Source organism: Epinephelus moara, chromosome 20, assembly GCF_006386435.1.
Source record: "Epinephelus moara isolate mb chromosome 20, YSFRI_EMoa_1.0, whole genome shotgun sequence".
Lineage (NCBI taxonomy): Eukaryota > Metazoa > Chordata > Actinopteri > Perciformes > Serranidae > Epinephelus > Epinephelus moara.
The window spans coordinates 5,823,212-5,840,186 of record NC_065525.1 but is presented as its reverse complement, the minus strand read 5'-3'; the positions used below and the strand labels follow the sequence as shown (position 1 = coordinate 5,840,186).

At 41.5% G+C, this 16,975-nt stretch overlaps 1 protein-coding gene across 1 annotated transcript in view; it reads right to left on the bottom strand.

Annotated features, from left to right (window-relative positions):
- galnt18a (UDP-N-acetyl-alpha-D-galactosamine:polypeptide N-acetylgalactosaminyltransferase 18a) overlaps window positions 1-16,975 on the bottom strand; it is a 315,711-nt gene that overhangs the window by 130,310 nt on the left and 168,426 nt on the right. The window contains exons 2-4 of the mRNA XM_050072241.1: window positions 14,308-14,515; window positions 13,981-14,147; window positions 406-592 (exon numbers count right to left, since the gene is read on the bottom strand). Coding sequence (XP_049928198.1) covers window positions 406-592; window positions 13,981-14,147; window positions 14,308-14,515 — 562 coding nt within the window. The remainder of the gene's footprint in view (window positions 1-405; window positions 593-13,980; window positions 14,148-14,307; window positions 14,516-16,975) is intronic.

The following is a 16,975-nucleotide window of genomic DNA, read 5'->3' as shown; positions in this document are numbered from 1 at the left end:
TGCAGCACACTTGGATCACTATGGATGAGCAGTATGGAGGTACTCTGTGGATTCAATTTTGTGTTCTTGGACGTTAGTCTGGGGCGCCGTCTACCATTAGGTGTGCTAGCCGCTCCACCCGCCAATCTCCGCAAGGGATGTGAGGACTCTAAAACTTCACCAGGGCCTCCGTCGGCATATGGGTGAGTAGATAATGGCTGAATTTTCATTTTTGGGTGCACTATCCCTTTAAGTAGAATTTTGAACACTTGACTTTTATTAGAGTGTTTCTACACTGTGGTATCTCTATCTTTACTTAAGTGGATGGTCTGAGTACTTCTTCCACAAATGGTAACTGCTTGATGTTGGTTTTCTTGCACATGCTTTAGTTACAGTATACAGTATAAACTGAAGCCAGCTGCTCACCATCCAGTGTTGAACTCCACATGTGCATCGAATAGAGCGACGACAGGAGCGGAGGCGGCCCTCCATCCACTGACCCTGGATCTGATCAGCCCTTCCTGCTTGTCATGGCGGACCACCTTGATGAATCCCGGACCGTGCTGAGCGTTGGTCTCCTCCACAAAGCTCTGCAGGTGCTCTTTCAGCTCAACTGGAGAGAGAGTGACACGCACACACTTACACACGTAGACTTGGATGTAAAAGCAGACTCACTGAAGCCTGTTGCAGCATTGATTATCGTCAAAGCTCCACAGAAACTCTCTCAGCTCCATGGGACTGCGGAAAAGTGATCTGTGTGTGTGTGTGTGTGTGTGTGTTAACAATAAGCCACATTTCTATTAAAAAACAGACATTCATAGTTACCGATTTTGAAGGAGAATTTCCTGGGGTTTTTCTTTGTTGTTTTTTTTTTTTTTAACAACATAAGCTGTGCCCATCCTGTATATTGGCTGATAACATTTTACTGCAGCTTGATCTAAATTGCTGAGCACTGATGGGAGTAGTGTGGCAGCAGTGCTGGCCTGACTTTGCAGAAATAGGTTGAACAAGAAAGTTTAGCTTTGCAAGATCTAACAGATGTTTACAGTGGATATTCTAGGTAAAAGCTTAAGTCCAACCTTAATTTTCACTCCAAATTACAACCCTGATTCCAAATAAGTTGGAATGTTGTGTAAATCATTAATAAAACTAGAATGCAATGATTTGCAAACACTTTTTAATCTGTATTTCACTAAATACAGTCCAAAGACAAGATATTTAATGTTCAAACTGATAAACTTCATTATTATTTTGTAAATATCACTCATTCTGAATTTGATGCCTGCAGCATTTTCAAAAAAAAGTTGGGACAGGAGCATGTTTACCACTGTGTTACATCACCTTTTCTTTTAACAACACTCAGTATGCTTTTGGGAACTGAAACACTAACTGTTGAAGTTTTGAAAGTGAAATTCTTTCCCATTCTTGCTTGATATATGACTGCAGTTGCTCAACAGTCTGGGGTCTCTATTGTCATATTTTGTACTTCATGGTGTGCCACACATTTTCAATAGGAGACAGGTCTGGACTGCATTCACGTCAGTTTAGCACCAACAGTCTTTTACTACAAAGCCACACTGCTGTAACACGTACAGAATGCGTCTCATTGTCTTGCTTGAAGAAGCAGGCCTAAACAAACTTTTTGTCTGGATGCCCCAAAACCTGTACTTTCAGGATTCACAGAGCCCTGACAGATGTGCAAGTTACCCATAATGCCATGGGCACTAACATAGCTCCATAACATCACAGATGCTGGCTTTGAACTTTGAGCTGGTAACAATCAGGATTGTCCTTTCCCTCTTTAGCCCAGAGGACACACCGTCCATGATGGACTTGTCAGACCACAGTACATTTTTCCATTTTGTGTCAGCCTATCTCAGATGAGCTCCGGCCAAGAGAAGTCAGTGGTGTTCCTGACTGTTGTTGATATATGGCTTTGACTTTGCATTGTAAAGTCTGAACTTTCATTTGTAGAAGCAGCGACAAACTATATTCACCATTTACTGTATGGTTTTCCAAAGTGTTGTAAAATGAGTGTATGTATACAAAAAGGTTTATCAGTTTGAACTTAATGTGAGTGACTGTAGGCTTTTATTAACGGGCAGGTGCTTTGACTTGGACATATTGACAGGTAACGGGTCGGTTCTGGTACTGAACTTTATGGGTATGGGTGGAAGCCGGTTTTCAAAAATGGACCTGTGCAGCGCTCTGTCTTGCAGTATAATCCCAGTCTCATTTATCCAGTTGTATGCTCAGTACTTCCCGAACACATGCATTTTCGCTAAAACGTTATATAAGAATATATAACACTTCTGCTTATGAGTAGAGCACCCTTAGTGTGCCTGAGCATAGGTGTGAGCTCCACTTGAGCAGAATTCAAATGCACTTGTGTGTCCAGGCATGCTACTCGGCTGTGCATGAGACTGTTTGTACTGACGTGTTTTAAATAAAAATGTTTAAGCTAAAATACATGTGCATAGCTTGTATGACTGGTCCCAAAAATGCAGCTGAAATACAGCAATGAAAATAAACCACAACTGGTTTTGTTGCTTGTTGGTCTAAAACAGTGTTCCTAAGCCTGGAGGGCGTACCGACTAAGTGTCTCACCATCCACCATCCCCTCCATCTCCCAATGACAAAGTCAGCTCATATACCACGTCACTTTAGAAATGCTGATAAGATACAAATAAAATGTGCAAATGTAACATATTCGTGGTTTGAAGAAATGTACAGTGCCAACATTGTCCTCTGGCAACAGGGGGTTCACATCAAAAATAGAGAAAAAATGATAGACTATGCCGCAAATGTGGCACACACGTATTTTGAGTATGTTGAGATTGGGCATTGTGGGGTTTTTTTTCTGTTTGTGTTGCTACCGTCTTTCTCCATGAGTGATAGCTTACATGTCTTGCACACATTCAGGTTGACAGACACAGAAAGTCATTCAGACACACTCACACAGACTGCCCACAGTGGAACAGCCAACATCTTCATTTCCTCGTCGTGATTTCTCTCTGTTGTAATCCTGCCTGCAGGCTACGGCTGCTGCCTTCCCTTCTCTATTCATTATTACCATCAGCCTGGATTCTCTAGTCGCTCTCTTTTCCTTTAATGAGCCACAGTTTGCTGCTGACCTGGAAGAAAGATGGGCTCATTTAAAACTGGAGTTGGGACTATTTGAACAGCACCTTATTGTGTTACACGGGCATGTGAGATTACTTCTAAACAGAAAAAAATCAAGTCATTAAATCAAGTGCACCTCCGGTTGCCCAATTAATTTTCAGACGTCTGGTCCACACTGTGAAATGTGTTTACTCTCAAATGCAGCTGACTGTCTAAACAACATGAGACCTGTTTGCTTTCTGTCCATTAAATAACACCATTTTAGAACTACTGGGCTCAGTCTGACCACAGAAGATGGTTAGAGGATTATCAGTGGGAAATAGATTGATGTGTTCTCACTATCTGAAGAAATTTTTTTGTACTCGAATACCACTGTACAACACTGTAGGGTTTCCGTCTAATGCAATGGTTATAAAGACACGGAACACTGAACTCACATGAATCCGCCTCAAGATTACAGTCACAGCAGAGGGGGAGAACAGTATGTAACATTTATTTGACTTGTCTGAAGCACAAAATTCACTTTATATACAGCAGTTCTGGTAATTCCCTCCCTTCATTCCTACAGTGACACATTTTAATATACAGTCTTTCTTACACATTCTTGTCCTGCACACTTTTAGAAATAAAGGCGCTAACTAGAGCCATAGAAGAATCCCTTTTAGTGTCTAATAGAACCTTAACCCTATGGGCCCAAACGACGCATAGTGCGTCCAAATTCACACCTGTTCTTCTCTATTGATTTTCTCCGCGATCGTGCGTCATAGCGAGAAGTCACGCATATCACGTGAAACAGCGGAAGTGTAGCTTTCCAACAAGACCAAGTTTTCACAGCGAAAAAGAATGATAAAGTTACACTAAAATTATGTATAACAGAGCTTTCATACAGCTTTGCACACACATTACTCTTGGATGGATTACTAGCATATGCAGGCTCGCACAGAAATGCCACGCATATCACATGAAAGTGCAGGAGCAGAGCTTTCAGATGATACCACACACATCATTGTGCTGTCATCCCATCACACTGTAAATCCAGATCGATTGTCTACAAAATAAAAACCTGACAAGTTTCTTTACAATCCATTATACAGATCTTGTTATCAGTCACTTCATATAGTGAGGAATATCGTATCTTACTGCGTCTTAGGCTTGTGTGTGTTTCTCCCTGTCTATCCACATTTGTAGTCCGGCTTTCAAGATGCAAATATCTCCATATTGTCCAGTTGACACTCCATCAAACTTTGTATGACAAGACCAGCCACTTCACCTGTCCTCTTGGAGGACATCATTGCACTTTTTTCAGATTTTTTTGGATTTTTTCAGTGATATAAAAATTAATATAAAATACAGGCACATAGAAGGACATGAAATGATGGCAAATCTGGATAGCCCACATTGTACACATGTGTATGTAGCCTTTATAATGACTGTGATATGAGCTTAAAAGTAAAGGCCGTAAAAATACCCCAAAAACGCCTAGGGCCCATAGGGTTAAATAAAGGTTCAACCAGGAACCAATTCAGAGGGTTCTGCCTGGAACTCAACATAAAGGGTGTCACAATGTGCACCTCTGACTTGCCATACATGCCACTCTCTCAGTTAACCCAACAGATTTCCACTCAACCCGCCTCTCCACCACATCTACCTGCCAGCCTATCACCTGTCCATACATTTCCCACCCCTGCCAGTCCACCACACCCACTTCATCAAGCCAACTCCACTCACCTGTGCCTCATTACTTCCTGCCACTATTAAGACTCCAACTTCACAGACTCTCATTGCCAGATTATTCTTCGCCATTCCTCTGCAAGACTTTCGAGCATTTATCCACAGACTGCTTCCTTGTTGCCAACCTTGCTTGCCTCTGAATCTCCTGTTTCGTCTGCTCCCCAGTAAACCACTCAGCCTTTTGTCCTCAACCAAGAGCCCTGCTTCCATGTTCTTGGTGTCTGTTCACCTCTTTCCCATCACTGTATGGAGAGACCGTCAATCAGTTTTCCGTTCTGAGTTTACCTGTTCTTCTGCCTGTGGTTTTCTGTGAGGTGGATTGCCTCACCACATGCATGCACATTCCACCTTTGTGTGTGCATCAAGGAATCTCCTCAGTGTTGTCACTGGTAGTTTGACTCTTTGCCAGAGCCACCCTGCCTACAGCCAGCTCCATGCAAGTGTGATGGCTTCCCTCGTGTGTTCTCCTGGTTCTGGATTCTCTGCCTATCTAAAATCACCTTCTGCCTTCTCCCTCATGGTACCGTTGCACACTGCTGAACTGTTTGCTAAGTGTGTGTTCTCCTGCTCCTCTGAAGGCTCTGAGCCAGGATATTGACTCTCTCAGTTGTTTCATCTGTCTGCTCACTCTGTGTTGATCAAAGGGTTGCATTAAAGTTCATTATAAACTGTCCTGCCTGCCATCAATGCTGCTTTTGAGTCCCACACCCACCCATCACAAAGGATAACACCTAGAACCAGAGGTGGGACCAAGTCATTGTTTTGCAAGTCACAAGTAAGTCTCAAGTCTTTGCACTTGAGTCCTGTGGCAATTTCAAAGTCAAGACAGGCAAGTTCTTAGTCAAGTACCAAGTCCTCAACCAATCATAATGTGCTCCTCGTCAAATGTACTGCCTATTTAACAGTAGAGTAATATATTAAATTTACAAAAATCATGAATGTTTTTTTTTTTTTAAAATTTGCATTTCCTTTTTAAAAAAGGTTTGTTGAAACAATACAATACTATCCAAGTGCACAAAGGATAATCTACACATTATTTAATACACTTACCATCTTTTAATAATTTTATCGGTTGCTGCCCAAACAGCACAAATCTACTGATACTAGGATGAAGTCAATGTCATGTTATTCCATTGCGCAAAGCCTCTGTGATTAGTGCTGTTACACACTCATGCAACATAGCCTCTAACCTCATGGGATACATGTTGCCCTCAGTAGGCGTCTGCTATCGACAACAACTCCTTTCAACTCCCCAATTTATTAGTTTTATAAAGCCTGTAAAACACACTGCTGTTCCATGCTGGATTAAAGTTTCTGAAAGGTGTACAATAACACCAGAGCTCTCATTGCCACAATGGTGACAAAGTAGAGACAATTTAAAGTAAGTTTATTCTAAAAATGGTAAACAGAATACTTTGATGTGTACACAATATCACCAACCTTAAAGTCCATTCTTATTGAGGGCAAATATCCGCGCGGATTATTCTCGCGGAAAAATATAAAAGTTGATTTCATGGGTTCTTAAGGAAGTTTGCACACCAGGGCGGAACTTTTGTGTGGTGAAAAAAGTTTCCGCCCAGACTCTGACCCCCGCGGAATTCGCCGGCGGAACTATACAGCTGGGCCAATGAAACTGTTTGTTTATAGTCGCGCAGACCCGGGAGAGTCTGAAATCCAGTCAGGCAGGACAGTATGGGAGAAAGGTTGATAAACCTCGTTTCACAGCACCCCGTCCTTTTTGATAAAAGACGGGATGATTTTATGAACAGTGAATTAAAGGACAACGTCTGGCAGTCCATTGTCCAGCTTGGTGGCTGCGGTGAGAGTGGTAAGTGCTAAAGAAAGTTGATGTTGACGCTTGTTAAATGTTAGCTTGCTAGCTCGCTGCTGCTGCTGCTGCTACTACTCTCATCCATGTTCACCCACACCTGTTCACACTGTGCGGATTTAGAACACAACAACATGAAATTCCGCACCGCATCAGTACCGCGCCTGTGTGTATGGTTTGAGCGCTATTCTAATATACAATTATGATACACAAACACACACACCCACAGTATTTCCATCAAGATTAGCTGTCTCAGTATCTTGTACATAATTTTTATCTGCCATGGTGTTATTGAAAAGGAAACTGATTATTTCACCACCTACATCATGTTGAATGTTTTATAATGTTGTGATGCTGCACAGGGGGTGTTGACGTGTTCACTAGCTAAACATGAAGTAGGGCTGTAAAAATGTATATCAATAATAACTTATATAATAACTACAAATGTTTAAATCATTGATTAATATGTCAATTCTCTTTTTGAAAAATTATCCATCAAATGTTTAATCAATAAAATGTCAGGAAAAGTGACAAATTCCTATCAAAATTTCCTAAAACGCAAGGTTACATTTACACACAGTGTTTTTTCCTTATCTGACCAACAGTCCAAAACCCAAAGACACTCAATGACATGAAAACAGCATCAGACTCACGAAACTAGAACCCGCAAACAGCTCTCCATTTTTGTTTGATAAATTTCTTAAATGATTAATCAGCTATCAAAATTATAATTGACTAATTTTCTGTTGATCAACAATGAAATACTAACCATCTACTGTAACTGTTTCAGCACTAGTACAAAGACACTGAGCCACCCTATAGCTGCCCTGTGAGGGTATAATGCCTGCTATAATTGGATGAATGAAAAATCAAGAGACAACTTTGCAGATGTTATTTTGGAACATTTCAGACTCAACTTGTCAGCTCTACATTGTCAGACTGAGCTCAACTTTTATCTACGCTGTACTTTTTTCTAACAAAACTAAAGGTGTGTTCAAACAGAAAGTGGAGTGTGGGAGTGTGCCTGTGTGTTTGTCTTCAGCTCTGACTGAACTCAGAACTCTGGGTTTTTAAACTCTCTCCTTTTTCCTATCCATCTCTCACCTACCCTGCACCTTATTTACTCTAGTTGAAATACTTTCAACCCAGGCAGATGCATCTTCATGTCAATTTGCGCCATCCCAGGCTCACGCTGTATTGGCTGAGACAGCCAAGTTCTCCTGCTTGGGCCTTACAGACTTGTGCCAGCAGTGCCCACATATACCAGGATGCAATGTGCACAAGTTACTGATGCCTGAGCAAAACAAAGTGTAGCCTGCTTATGCAGATAATAAACAAAAACATGGACGTTTAGTTGTCCAATCTAGTGTGAACCAAGACAGCAATAACTATATTATTTTCCACATTGGCAACTGCAGCGCATTACAGCCTCAATCATTCCATTTTTATCTTTCACAATAAGAGCCAAACTTAAATTCTCTCAGCACTTTGCTGTGGAACACCTCAACAAAAATGGCTTACAATAGCATTTGGTGACAAAAATACTCAGAGCTCATCTGCTCTCTCGGCCCTGATCTTGGATGTCTTTTCCTGTTTATCTTTGGGATCCTGAAGGACATCTCCAATAATTTTCTGACCAGCAACTGTTAGGCCAACAACCTGCAATCAAGTATTTCATTTAAACTTGACAGAAACAAGATAAAACTTTGCATAATTATCCTGCCTAGTCTTTCCACTGTTCCAGCAATCACTAACTCCGGTTTGGTTGAAATAAAACTCTTAATTCACAGAGTAAGATGTGAAAATATGATGGCTCTACACACTGTATTTCCCTCTGATGACAGAGCAGCGGCTCTTACTTCAACACATTCTCACTACGACCTTGTCACCTATCGATGTTTGGTCATGGACTTTCCACGCCGAGATATGGCGTGCAAGGTACTATGGGTGTGTTGGTTGTTGATCTTCTGGGACACCTTGTCAAGTTCTGCCCTTTTACATGCATTGTCTGTTTTCAAAAATGCCGGAAGTCACTGGCCAGATGCCAGTTTTCAACGACTTCAGAGTGAGACTGGGTTGCTTACTTGGTCTTTGGAGGCAGAAAGTCAAATAGATAAAAATGCCCCCCTCAACCTCAAAAAAGAGCAACCGATAATGTATTTAGCCAGTCACCAATATATTTGTCCAATAGTCCAACCAAAACTTTTATGCATACACACAGGTTTTAGCACTCAGCAGCTTACGTTACCGAAGTGGCTCTCACAAGGTTGTCGTCCACGATAGCATCCAACAAAACTACTCACCCTAAAATTTGTTGTAGCAGAATGATTCAGTTTATGTCTGCAATTTGAGAAAAAAGGTACCATCAACCACCGTTTGCTCTCAGCAGCTCAGGTTGTGGAGGGTCTCTGCTGGACATACCTTCTTGTTGGGCTGCAGCCACAGCCTCAGTCTCTCTCCACTGCATTTCCTCAGCCATATGCTGGCTAAAATAAATATGGCTGAATATCTGCCAAGACACTGTCAAACATATCCCCATCCATTAAATCCACAACACTCATACTTTGGGATGCCATTTTTCCCGTTGGAAATGTAGCTAGTCTGCAATACAGGCAAAGGGAACAAGGAAGTTACTTTTTTGAGGGGCATTTGGAGCATGCCCCCTGGCCTCCCGGAGGTAGACAATAGAAATCTAAGCTCAAATAGCTTTTAGTTCTTCCTCTTTCCAACTTCTTCACTGTCAGGTCAAATGACGTAACTGGAAGTAGGAAGAACGGATTATGCAGCTGCTGAACTCCGCTTTCTCGGCACACACTGAGGATTTTATTGCTTCAATTGACTACATTTACCATCAACCCTGATTGGACATCCACAAAAAAGGTGGTATATTTTCCCTTTAACATGCTAATGTTTAGCAGGTATAATTTTTACCATACTCACCATCTAAGTTTAGCATAATAGCATTCTAATATTTGATAATTAGCATAAAACATGAAGTGCAGCTGAGACTGATGGGAAAGTCATTATCTGTGCTGTTATTTGGTCAAGAACCAAAGTACTGGACAAATTAAAAATTGGACCTGATGGCAGCAGATGAAAAGTCAGGGAAAGTTATTACACTTCATTCTGTAAGATGAATATTTGAACCAATTTTTATGGCAGTCCATCTCAGACTGAACTTGTCAGACTCAGACTAAACAATTAACCAGTACATACATACATATTTGTTAAATGATAGTAACTTACAGTCCCAATTTTGAATAAATTGTTTAATTGGCACAAGCTATGATGTAGCGATATGACTAACAGCAAGACAAAATATTTCAAAGTATAGTCATTGTGACGTTAATGTAGGCTTACATGGTTCAGTGATCAGCACTTTGAAGCTTCATGAATACAACCCCTGATTCTGCTAATTTACATAATGAATATGAATGAATTTCCACTTTTGCCCTCATCTAGCCTCAGCTGACCCTCATCTGTCATAATTACACCATGTACAATCAATAAGCTAAAATAATGATGATGCACTGAGTTATCTTCCATCAATTACCATCAGTGTGAATTACCAGCATGCAATTGTTATTCACTGCAAAGCAAATGTATTAAATCACATTTCCCACAAAAGTGTTACTTCAACAGTTGTATTGCATTAGGGGAAAATACTATGAAGTAAATGTTGAATCTATTTATACCCCTGGTTGCTCTACTAATCAGCATTCAACCCTGTGCAGCTACCATAACTAAACTCTGATATACTGTATTAGCAAAGAACAGAGGTGCAGTGAGAGACCCATAAAATCTGCAGGCGACTGTAGCAGAGACAGATTTCTCATAATGGTAATTACAGATTTGGCAGCAGTGAAATATGTTCTATAGAACGTGATGCAATTATTAACACCGGTCTTCTAACAGACAACTCGCACCCTGCAAGTGCTGCAATAAGTTTTAATTTGTTTTCATACACCACTGATGCAGCTAATGGCAGCATGGGTCCTGGTCTTGTTCACCACCAAAGGCAGAATATAAAATAAGTGGGACATAAAATATAGACAGTCTAGGCTATAGCTCACCTACAGGAGTGCATACTTACTGTAATTATTCAACTCTAGACGTTTGCCTGTGCTGTGAGGAAAAACTGTCAATCAAACTGCTGTAAATTACATCAGCTCTTTATTTGGCTATTATTTGGCTGTGGTGTTGTCAGAACAGTAAACAGCGAGTTAGTCCTTCAAGTTTTTAAGAGGAGGGAAATTTTCCTACCATTTGCTACCAAATATTTTGTGACATCACAGTGACCTTGACCTTTGACCTTATATTCTAATCAGTACATCCTTGAGTCCAAGTAAACATTTGTGCCAGATTTGAAGGAATTACCCCATGATGTTCTTGGGATATCATGTTCATAAAAATAAGATAGATGAGGTCACAGTGACCTTGACCCTTGACCACTAAAATCTAATGAGTTCATTGCTGAGTCGAAGAGAACATTTGTGCCAAATTTGAGAAAAAAAAAAAAAAAATCCTCAAGGTGTTCTTGAGATATCATGTTCACAAGAATGAGACAGATGAGGCCACAGTGATCTTGACCTTTGACCACTACAATCTAATTACTTCACTGTTGAGTCCAACTGGACATTTGCGCCAAATATTATTTGAAATTCCCTTAAGGTGTTTTTGAGACAGGCAACCTGAAACATGCGGATTACTGTTAATTGTCATGCGGATTACTGTTAATTTATTATGCTGATCTGTTCTGTACGACATCTATTGCACGTCTGTCCGTCCTGGAAGAGGGATCCCTCCTCAGTTGCTCTTCCTGAGGTTTCTACCGTTTTTTTTCCCCGTTAAAGGGTTTTTTTGGGGGAGTTTTTCCTTATCCGCTGCGAGGGTCATAAGGACAGAGGGATGTCGTATGCTGTAAAGCCCTGTGAGGCAAATTGTGATTTGTGATATTGGGCTTTATAAATAAAATTGATTGATTGATGGAAACACAAAGCCTCTGGCCACAGCTATTGCCAGCAATGAGGCATGAAAAAGATCCTATCTATCTGGTAACCCTTGAGGAGGCCCTCTGACCTTTGTTTTGCTCTGCTTTCTTGGTGCAATTGGTCATTTTGTCTTTTAAATTTGTTTTTAAATATAATTTTTAGAAACAAACCTCAATTTGACATAGATATGTGTCTAGTTTTAAATTAGCGCTGGCAGAAATGTTTTTCAGATGGTAGGTTACACTGTGCAACATTCTGTGCCTGGGTCCAGACCCTTTGAATCCACCCACTCCACCCAGTTCAAGTTGACCGACTTTTCTGGTATTGTAACTTGAAACAGCAGGTTTTTGCATAAAAGAAAAAAACAATCTAATGTGCGCTGTTGGGGGGACTTAATTAGCCAATCAGAGCCATGGGCAAGACTAATGCCATTGCCAAGCTGTTGTCAAGCCTTGTGAAGTGGTGCGCCGGAACCAATGAGGAGTAAAAAACAAAGGTGACTGCTATAGAGAAGACAAATGCTGATATCAAGGCTGTTCTTAATTGACATGTCTTTGTGTTGTAACCCACCATTGCAGCTTGTTTTACTTCACTTCGCTCCACTCTTAAAACCCCCTCTAGTGTTTGGTTTGGGAAAATCAAGTCCCTCTTCCCCACAGAGATCAGAGCGGACGCAATTCAGACTGAAGATGGAAAAAGAGTGTAACAAGTTGACAATTCTGTCTGATATCAGGCAACAACATTCTGTAAGAGCTAAGCCACAGCAAAAAATAAAAACATGGAAATTTTCACTTTATTGACATATATGACTCACGTGAATCATTTCCAGTGACAAACATGCTGTCTTTCCTTTACTACATCACCTGAAGCTCAATAAGAAAACCAATGAGTCTGTATTGGACTATCAGAGAAACAAGACAGAACATGAAGTTAGTACTATGAAAGCTTCTTAAAATATGAATGTTGCAGCACAGAAGCTGCAACATTCTAAAACATGGATGCTTCACACGCATCTTTGGCAGCTCAGAAGATCTATACATTCAGCAAAGTTTCAAGGTGGACACCCAAGATAAGTGTCACCATTTCAGTATCTGACCCTTTCTGTTGCTGAGATATGATGTTGTTGATATGATGTTGTTAATGGCCAGTGTTTTTGCAGTACATTATCACATCAAAGTGAAGTTGACCTTTGACCTTTTGGATATAAAATGCTATCACTTCACCATTTTATCCCATTAGACATTTGTGTGGGATTTTGTCATAATTAGTGTATGAATTCTTGATTTATGGCCAAAAACATGTTTTGTGAGGTCACACTGACCTTGACCAGTGTCTAGTCAGTTCATTGTAGAGTCCAAATGGATGTTTGTGCCAAATTTGAAAAGAATTCCTCACATGGTGTTCCTGAAATATTGTGTTCATGAGCATGAGATGGATTAACAGAAAGATGGAAACATAATTACTGAACACCTATATGTAAAATTACATTCTATATATGTTATACAATATTAAAACCCCTGTAGTTTTATGTCTTAGATGTCATTTTTTTACTGGCCTGATTATTGTTTTTTACATTTTTAGTAAGCATTGTTAGAGGGAGCCTGAAAACTCAGGTTTAATTGTAATTGTTTTGCATATGACAAAAAGTAACCTGAAATCTGAAATGTAACCAGTTGTGTGGACGACCACATACAGGAGATTCCATTAAGACGGAGGTGTACAGACCTGGCCACAGCATTTTCTGCCACTGTTAAACCCTGTGGAACTTCAGACCACAGGGTCTCTAGTTCTATAGAAGTATAGGTAGAATAACTTTTTCACCACTCAGTCCCACTCATGTGCCCCATGTGGTTTGTGCATATAAACCGTCAGGCTGTTGGAGGTTGTTGAAAGATATCTATTAACAGTGGGCCAAACTGGTACATATGAGTTCAGTAGACCTTGTTTTTCTCTAAGATATCCCATATGAAAAGAACAAAAGATCAAATTTGAAATAAAAAACTGTGCAAAAAAAAAATCAATCAATGGGCAGATATATATTGATAATACTATAAAATCCCCTCTGAAAAGCTCTGGCAGAGAGGGGATTGCTTTCAGGGAAAAATATCACTGCCAAGAGAAATATCCAAATGTGATACACCTTTTAATCCCACCTCATATTGATTCCTCCCTGTGGATGCATGGAGGTATAAATACTCTGTATTTGAGGCTAAGCATGGAACTGGGAAAGGTGGGCATACAGTCCATATCTCTAAACTGGATTGCATCAAAACAAGATCATAAATACATCATAAAGGTGAAATTATGAGGAAGTTGTATGATTCTTACCGCTGTTGCTGTGGTCGTCTACAAGTATGATCTCTTTGAGCAGGTGTGACGGAGTCCTCTGGATGGCTGTGTGGACGGAGCGCAGCAATACTGACAAGGCCTCGTTGACAAAGATGAAGATGACACTGAGCTGAGGAAGATCTGTTGAGTATGACATGTTTCTGCATCTTCAGGGAGAAAGGATCAGAAAAGAACAGAGAGAATCAGAGGCTGTTTTGTTAAAAGAAAGATTTAACAAAATCTACTAAGGTTGAATCCATACATGCAAACTTATACATCTCCATCAATTAATCAATTCACAGTGTACACATTGATTGGCTGACTGACCCGTCCGGACGTAAATCTGGGATCGACCGGGTGAGAGAGATCCGGTCACTAAGGTAGCCGTTGTAGCCATAGTAACGGAACTTCCTGAGGGCGACCCTTCGACTCTCTGGGCCCAGGTCGTGACCCCAGTGGTCAAAGAGTGAGGAGGCGGAGTCTGAAGCAGAGTCTGACGAGGATGCAGCGTCTTCACCGTCCTTCTGAGGGGTCTCTGTGGACAGTGGGCAGACAGTAGGGATGTCAACGGTAAACTGTTAATCGGTAAACTGCAGACAATATTTTTGACCAGCTACACATGACAGTCTATAGTAGTGATACTTGACTTATGGCCCCTGATATATTATTTTGCAAAAGTGGTGCTTTAACAAAGCAAGCTGAGTATCCCTGGTCTAAAGGGATTCTCAGGGGTTTTGCTACACTTCAGTTTACTTCACTGCATACCACACGGCTCTCGTGGGAGCTAGCTAGTGTTAGCGGCACCACTCAACTGGTCATCAGTTCTAGTATTACAGTTCAGACTCATCAGGGTTGCTGTGGAAACCTTCAGTCTCCCCCCATAGCCCCGGTGAGTAAGCGACTAAGTTCTGAGCCGTAAAACCCCTTTAGCATTGTTGACTCTGTTATCACTGTTAGCTCTGTTAGCACTGCAAGCAGTGTCAACACGGCTAATGGTGCTAACATAGTACCAGAGTGTCGGCAAAATGTTTCCACAGGAACATATTCCACAAGCTTAAGTTGCCAAATGAGCAGCGTAGTTAGATAGCTACTGTTAGCTCCTTTTTGACCTAGGTTGGTGCACACTTAAGTGGCCAAGAAATCTGTAGAGTTTTGAGAGCAGAGTTTTGAAATGGGCATGTTTCCACATTAACCTGGTGGCTGGCTGTAAAAGGCAAGACATTTACATCACAAAACATAAAAAGTTTATCGCCTCTAAATGGATAGGGCTTTGAAATGCATCCCAAAAGCTCACTCAATCAACCGGTTAGTCACCAATTAATGGGTGTCAGCCTTTTGAAAGTAAAATGAACCAAAACTGACATGCTATGAGAGGCGGTGAGATACATTGGACAAATTGTATTTTACAGAAACCTATTTTAATATTTTCAAGTTTTCTCTCAGGCCCACCACTAACCACTGTGCTGCCAGACGCTGTGACAGCTACCTGATGTTACACTGTGGAGAAATTAAATGACAAATGAACTTCCCTCAGCTCTATTCATAGAGCTTTGCAGAAAAAAAAATACTGTGACTGAGTGCTAAGTATGCTGCATGGTTATCAAACAAAACCTGTTTGCTGAGGGCTGAAAGAATCATTTCAGCAGCACGGGGGAAAAGGATGGAACATAAATGTGATGCGCCTTAACAGGGATTTTCATTGTCATTACAAATAACTCATTCTGGCAGCCACGCCAATCTATTTCTGCAGAGGTGGACACAAATCCGCTAACATGCCCAAGGTTACTTTTTTTTTTTCCCATCAGCACTGTAGCTTACTATTCTGTGCTACATGTGCAGCAGCAAGCCACTTCCGGTGCATGGTGGAAAAACAATGACAGTAGAAAGGCCTCCAGGCCTGTTTGAGGGGGAAAAAAACAAACATAAAGAAAAAACAGAGAGCTTACTTTGTGGTTTGAAATATTTGCATCTTATGTGAATTTAAAATGTGCAAACACACCAGGCTGCACTTGTTATAACTTGTCGTGATTCAAAACACGAATGTATGTAGAATGATGCTTTGCAGCCTCCCTGTCACATGGGCCTTTAGTTTCCCGGCACAGCGCAGGGTGGCGCCAGAGCTAGTTTCGAGCAGCGCAACCCGAGGCCTGCTCAGTTTGGTAGTTTGGCAGACCAAGGTGCGCTGAGATGGGTGTGGCGGCGCAGCAGGGGGAGGTGTCGACAGATCCAGCTTGGCGCAGTGACAGTTTCGTGCCAAAAGGCTTCGCAGAAGGTGCGCTAAAAGCTCGCCAGCTGAAACCAGGTCTACTGTCAGTGTAGGGGGAGCGCAGCCGGTGTAAGTCAAAGTTTGGCTGACCAGCGGACAGTGCGCACACGTCACCAAAACCTCGCAGGCAGGTTTCCAGAATGTCAGGCACATTAACGATGCAATAAATACCCAAAAAAACACTATTCAATGCAACTATCTGCAATCAGCACATAAATGTATCTCTATATCGACTTTCTCTTCACATGTGATGTCAGATCAAAGGGGATTGGCACCGTTTGGCACGTTTGGCACGCGTAATGGAAACCCAACCTGATTTGATTAACACAGCTGCAAACTAATGAGTTCACATCCCTCTCAGCCAACCACAAACAGCCACAGCATCAGATAGGGAGTATATATTTCGGAGGTCAGTTCGCAGTTCCGTATATTCGGACACTGCGAACTTGGACCTCCCAGACCAAAACATCAGTTTCCTCCTGGGAGAAGTTTGGCTGTCTGACGCTGCTGCTCTCTTCCGCCATGGCGAATTGAGTAAAACTCTCATTACGCCTTCGCGTGGCGCATTTAAGGGCGAGGAGAGGGGCTCATTTGATTGGTGTGATGTGAATCGGCTGTGTAAAACCCACTCCACGCCTTCCCTCCTCCCTCTTTCTGACTTGCGCAGGTAGGAGGGACGGAGGTGGGAAAGAGGAGTAGCTGCGCCAGGCGCACGGTGTGCCAAACTTG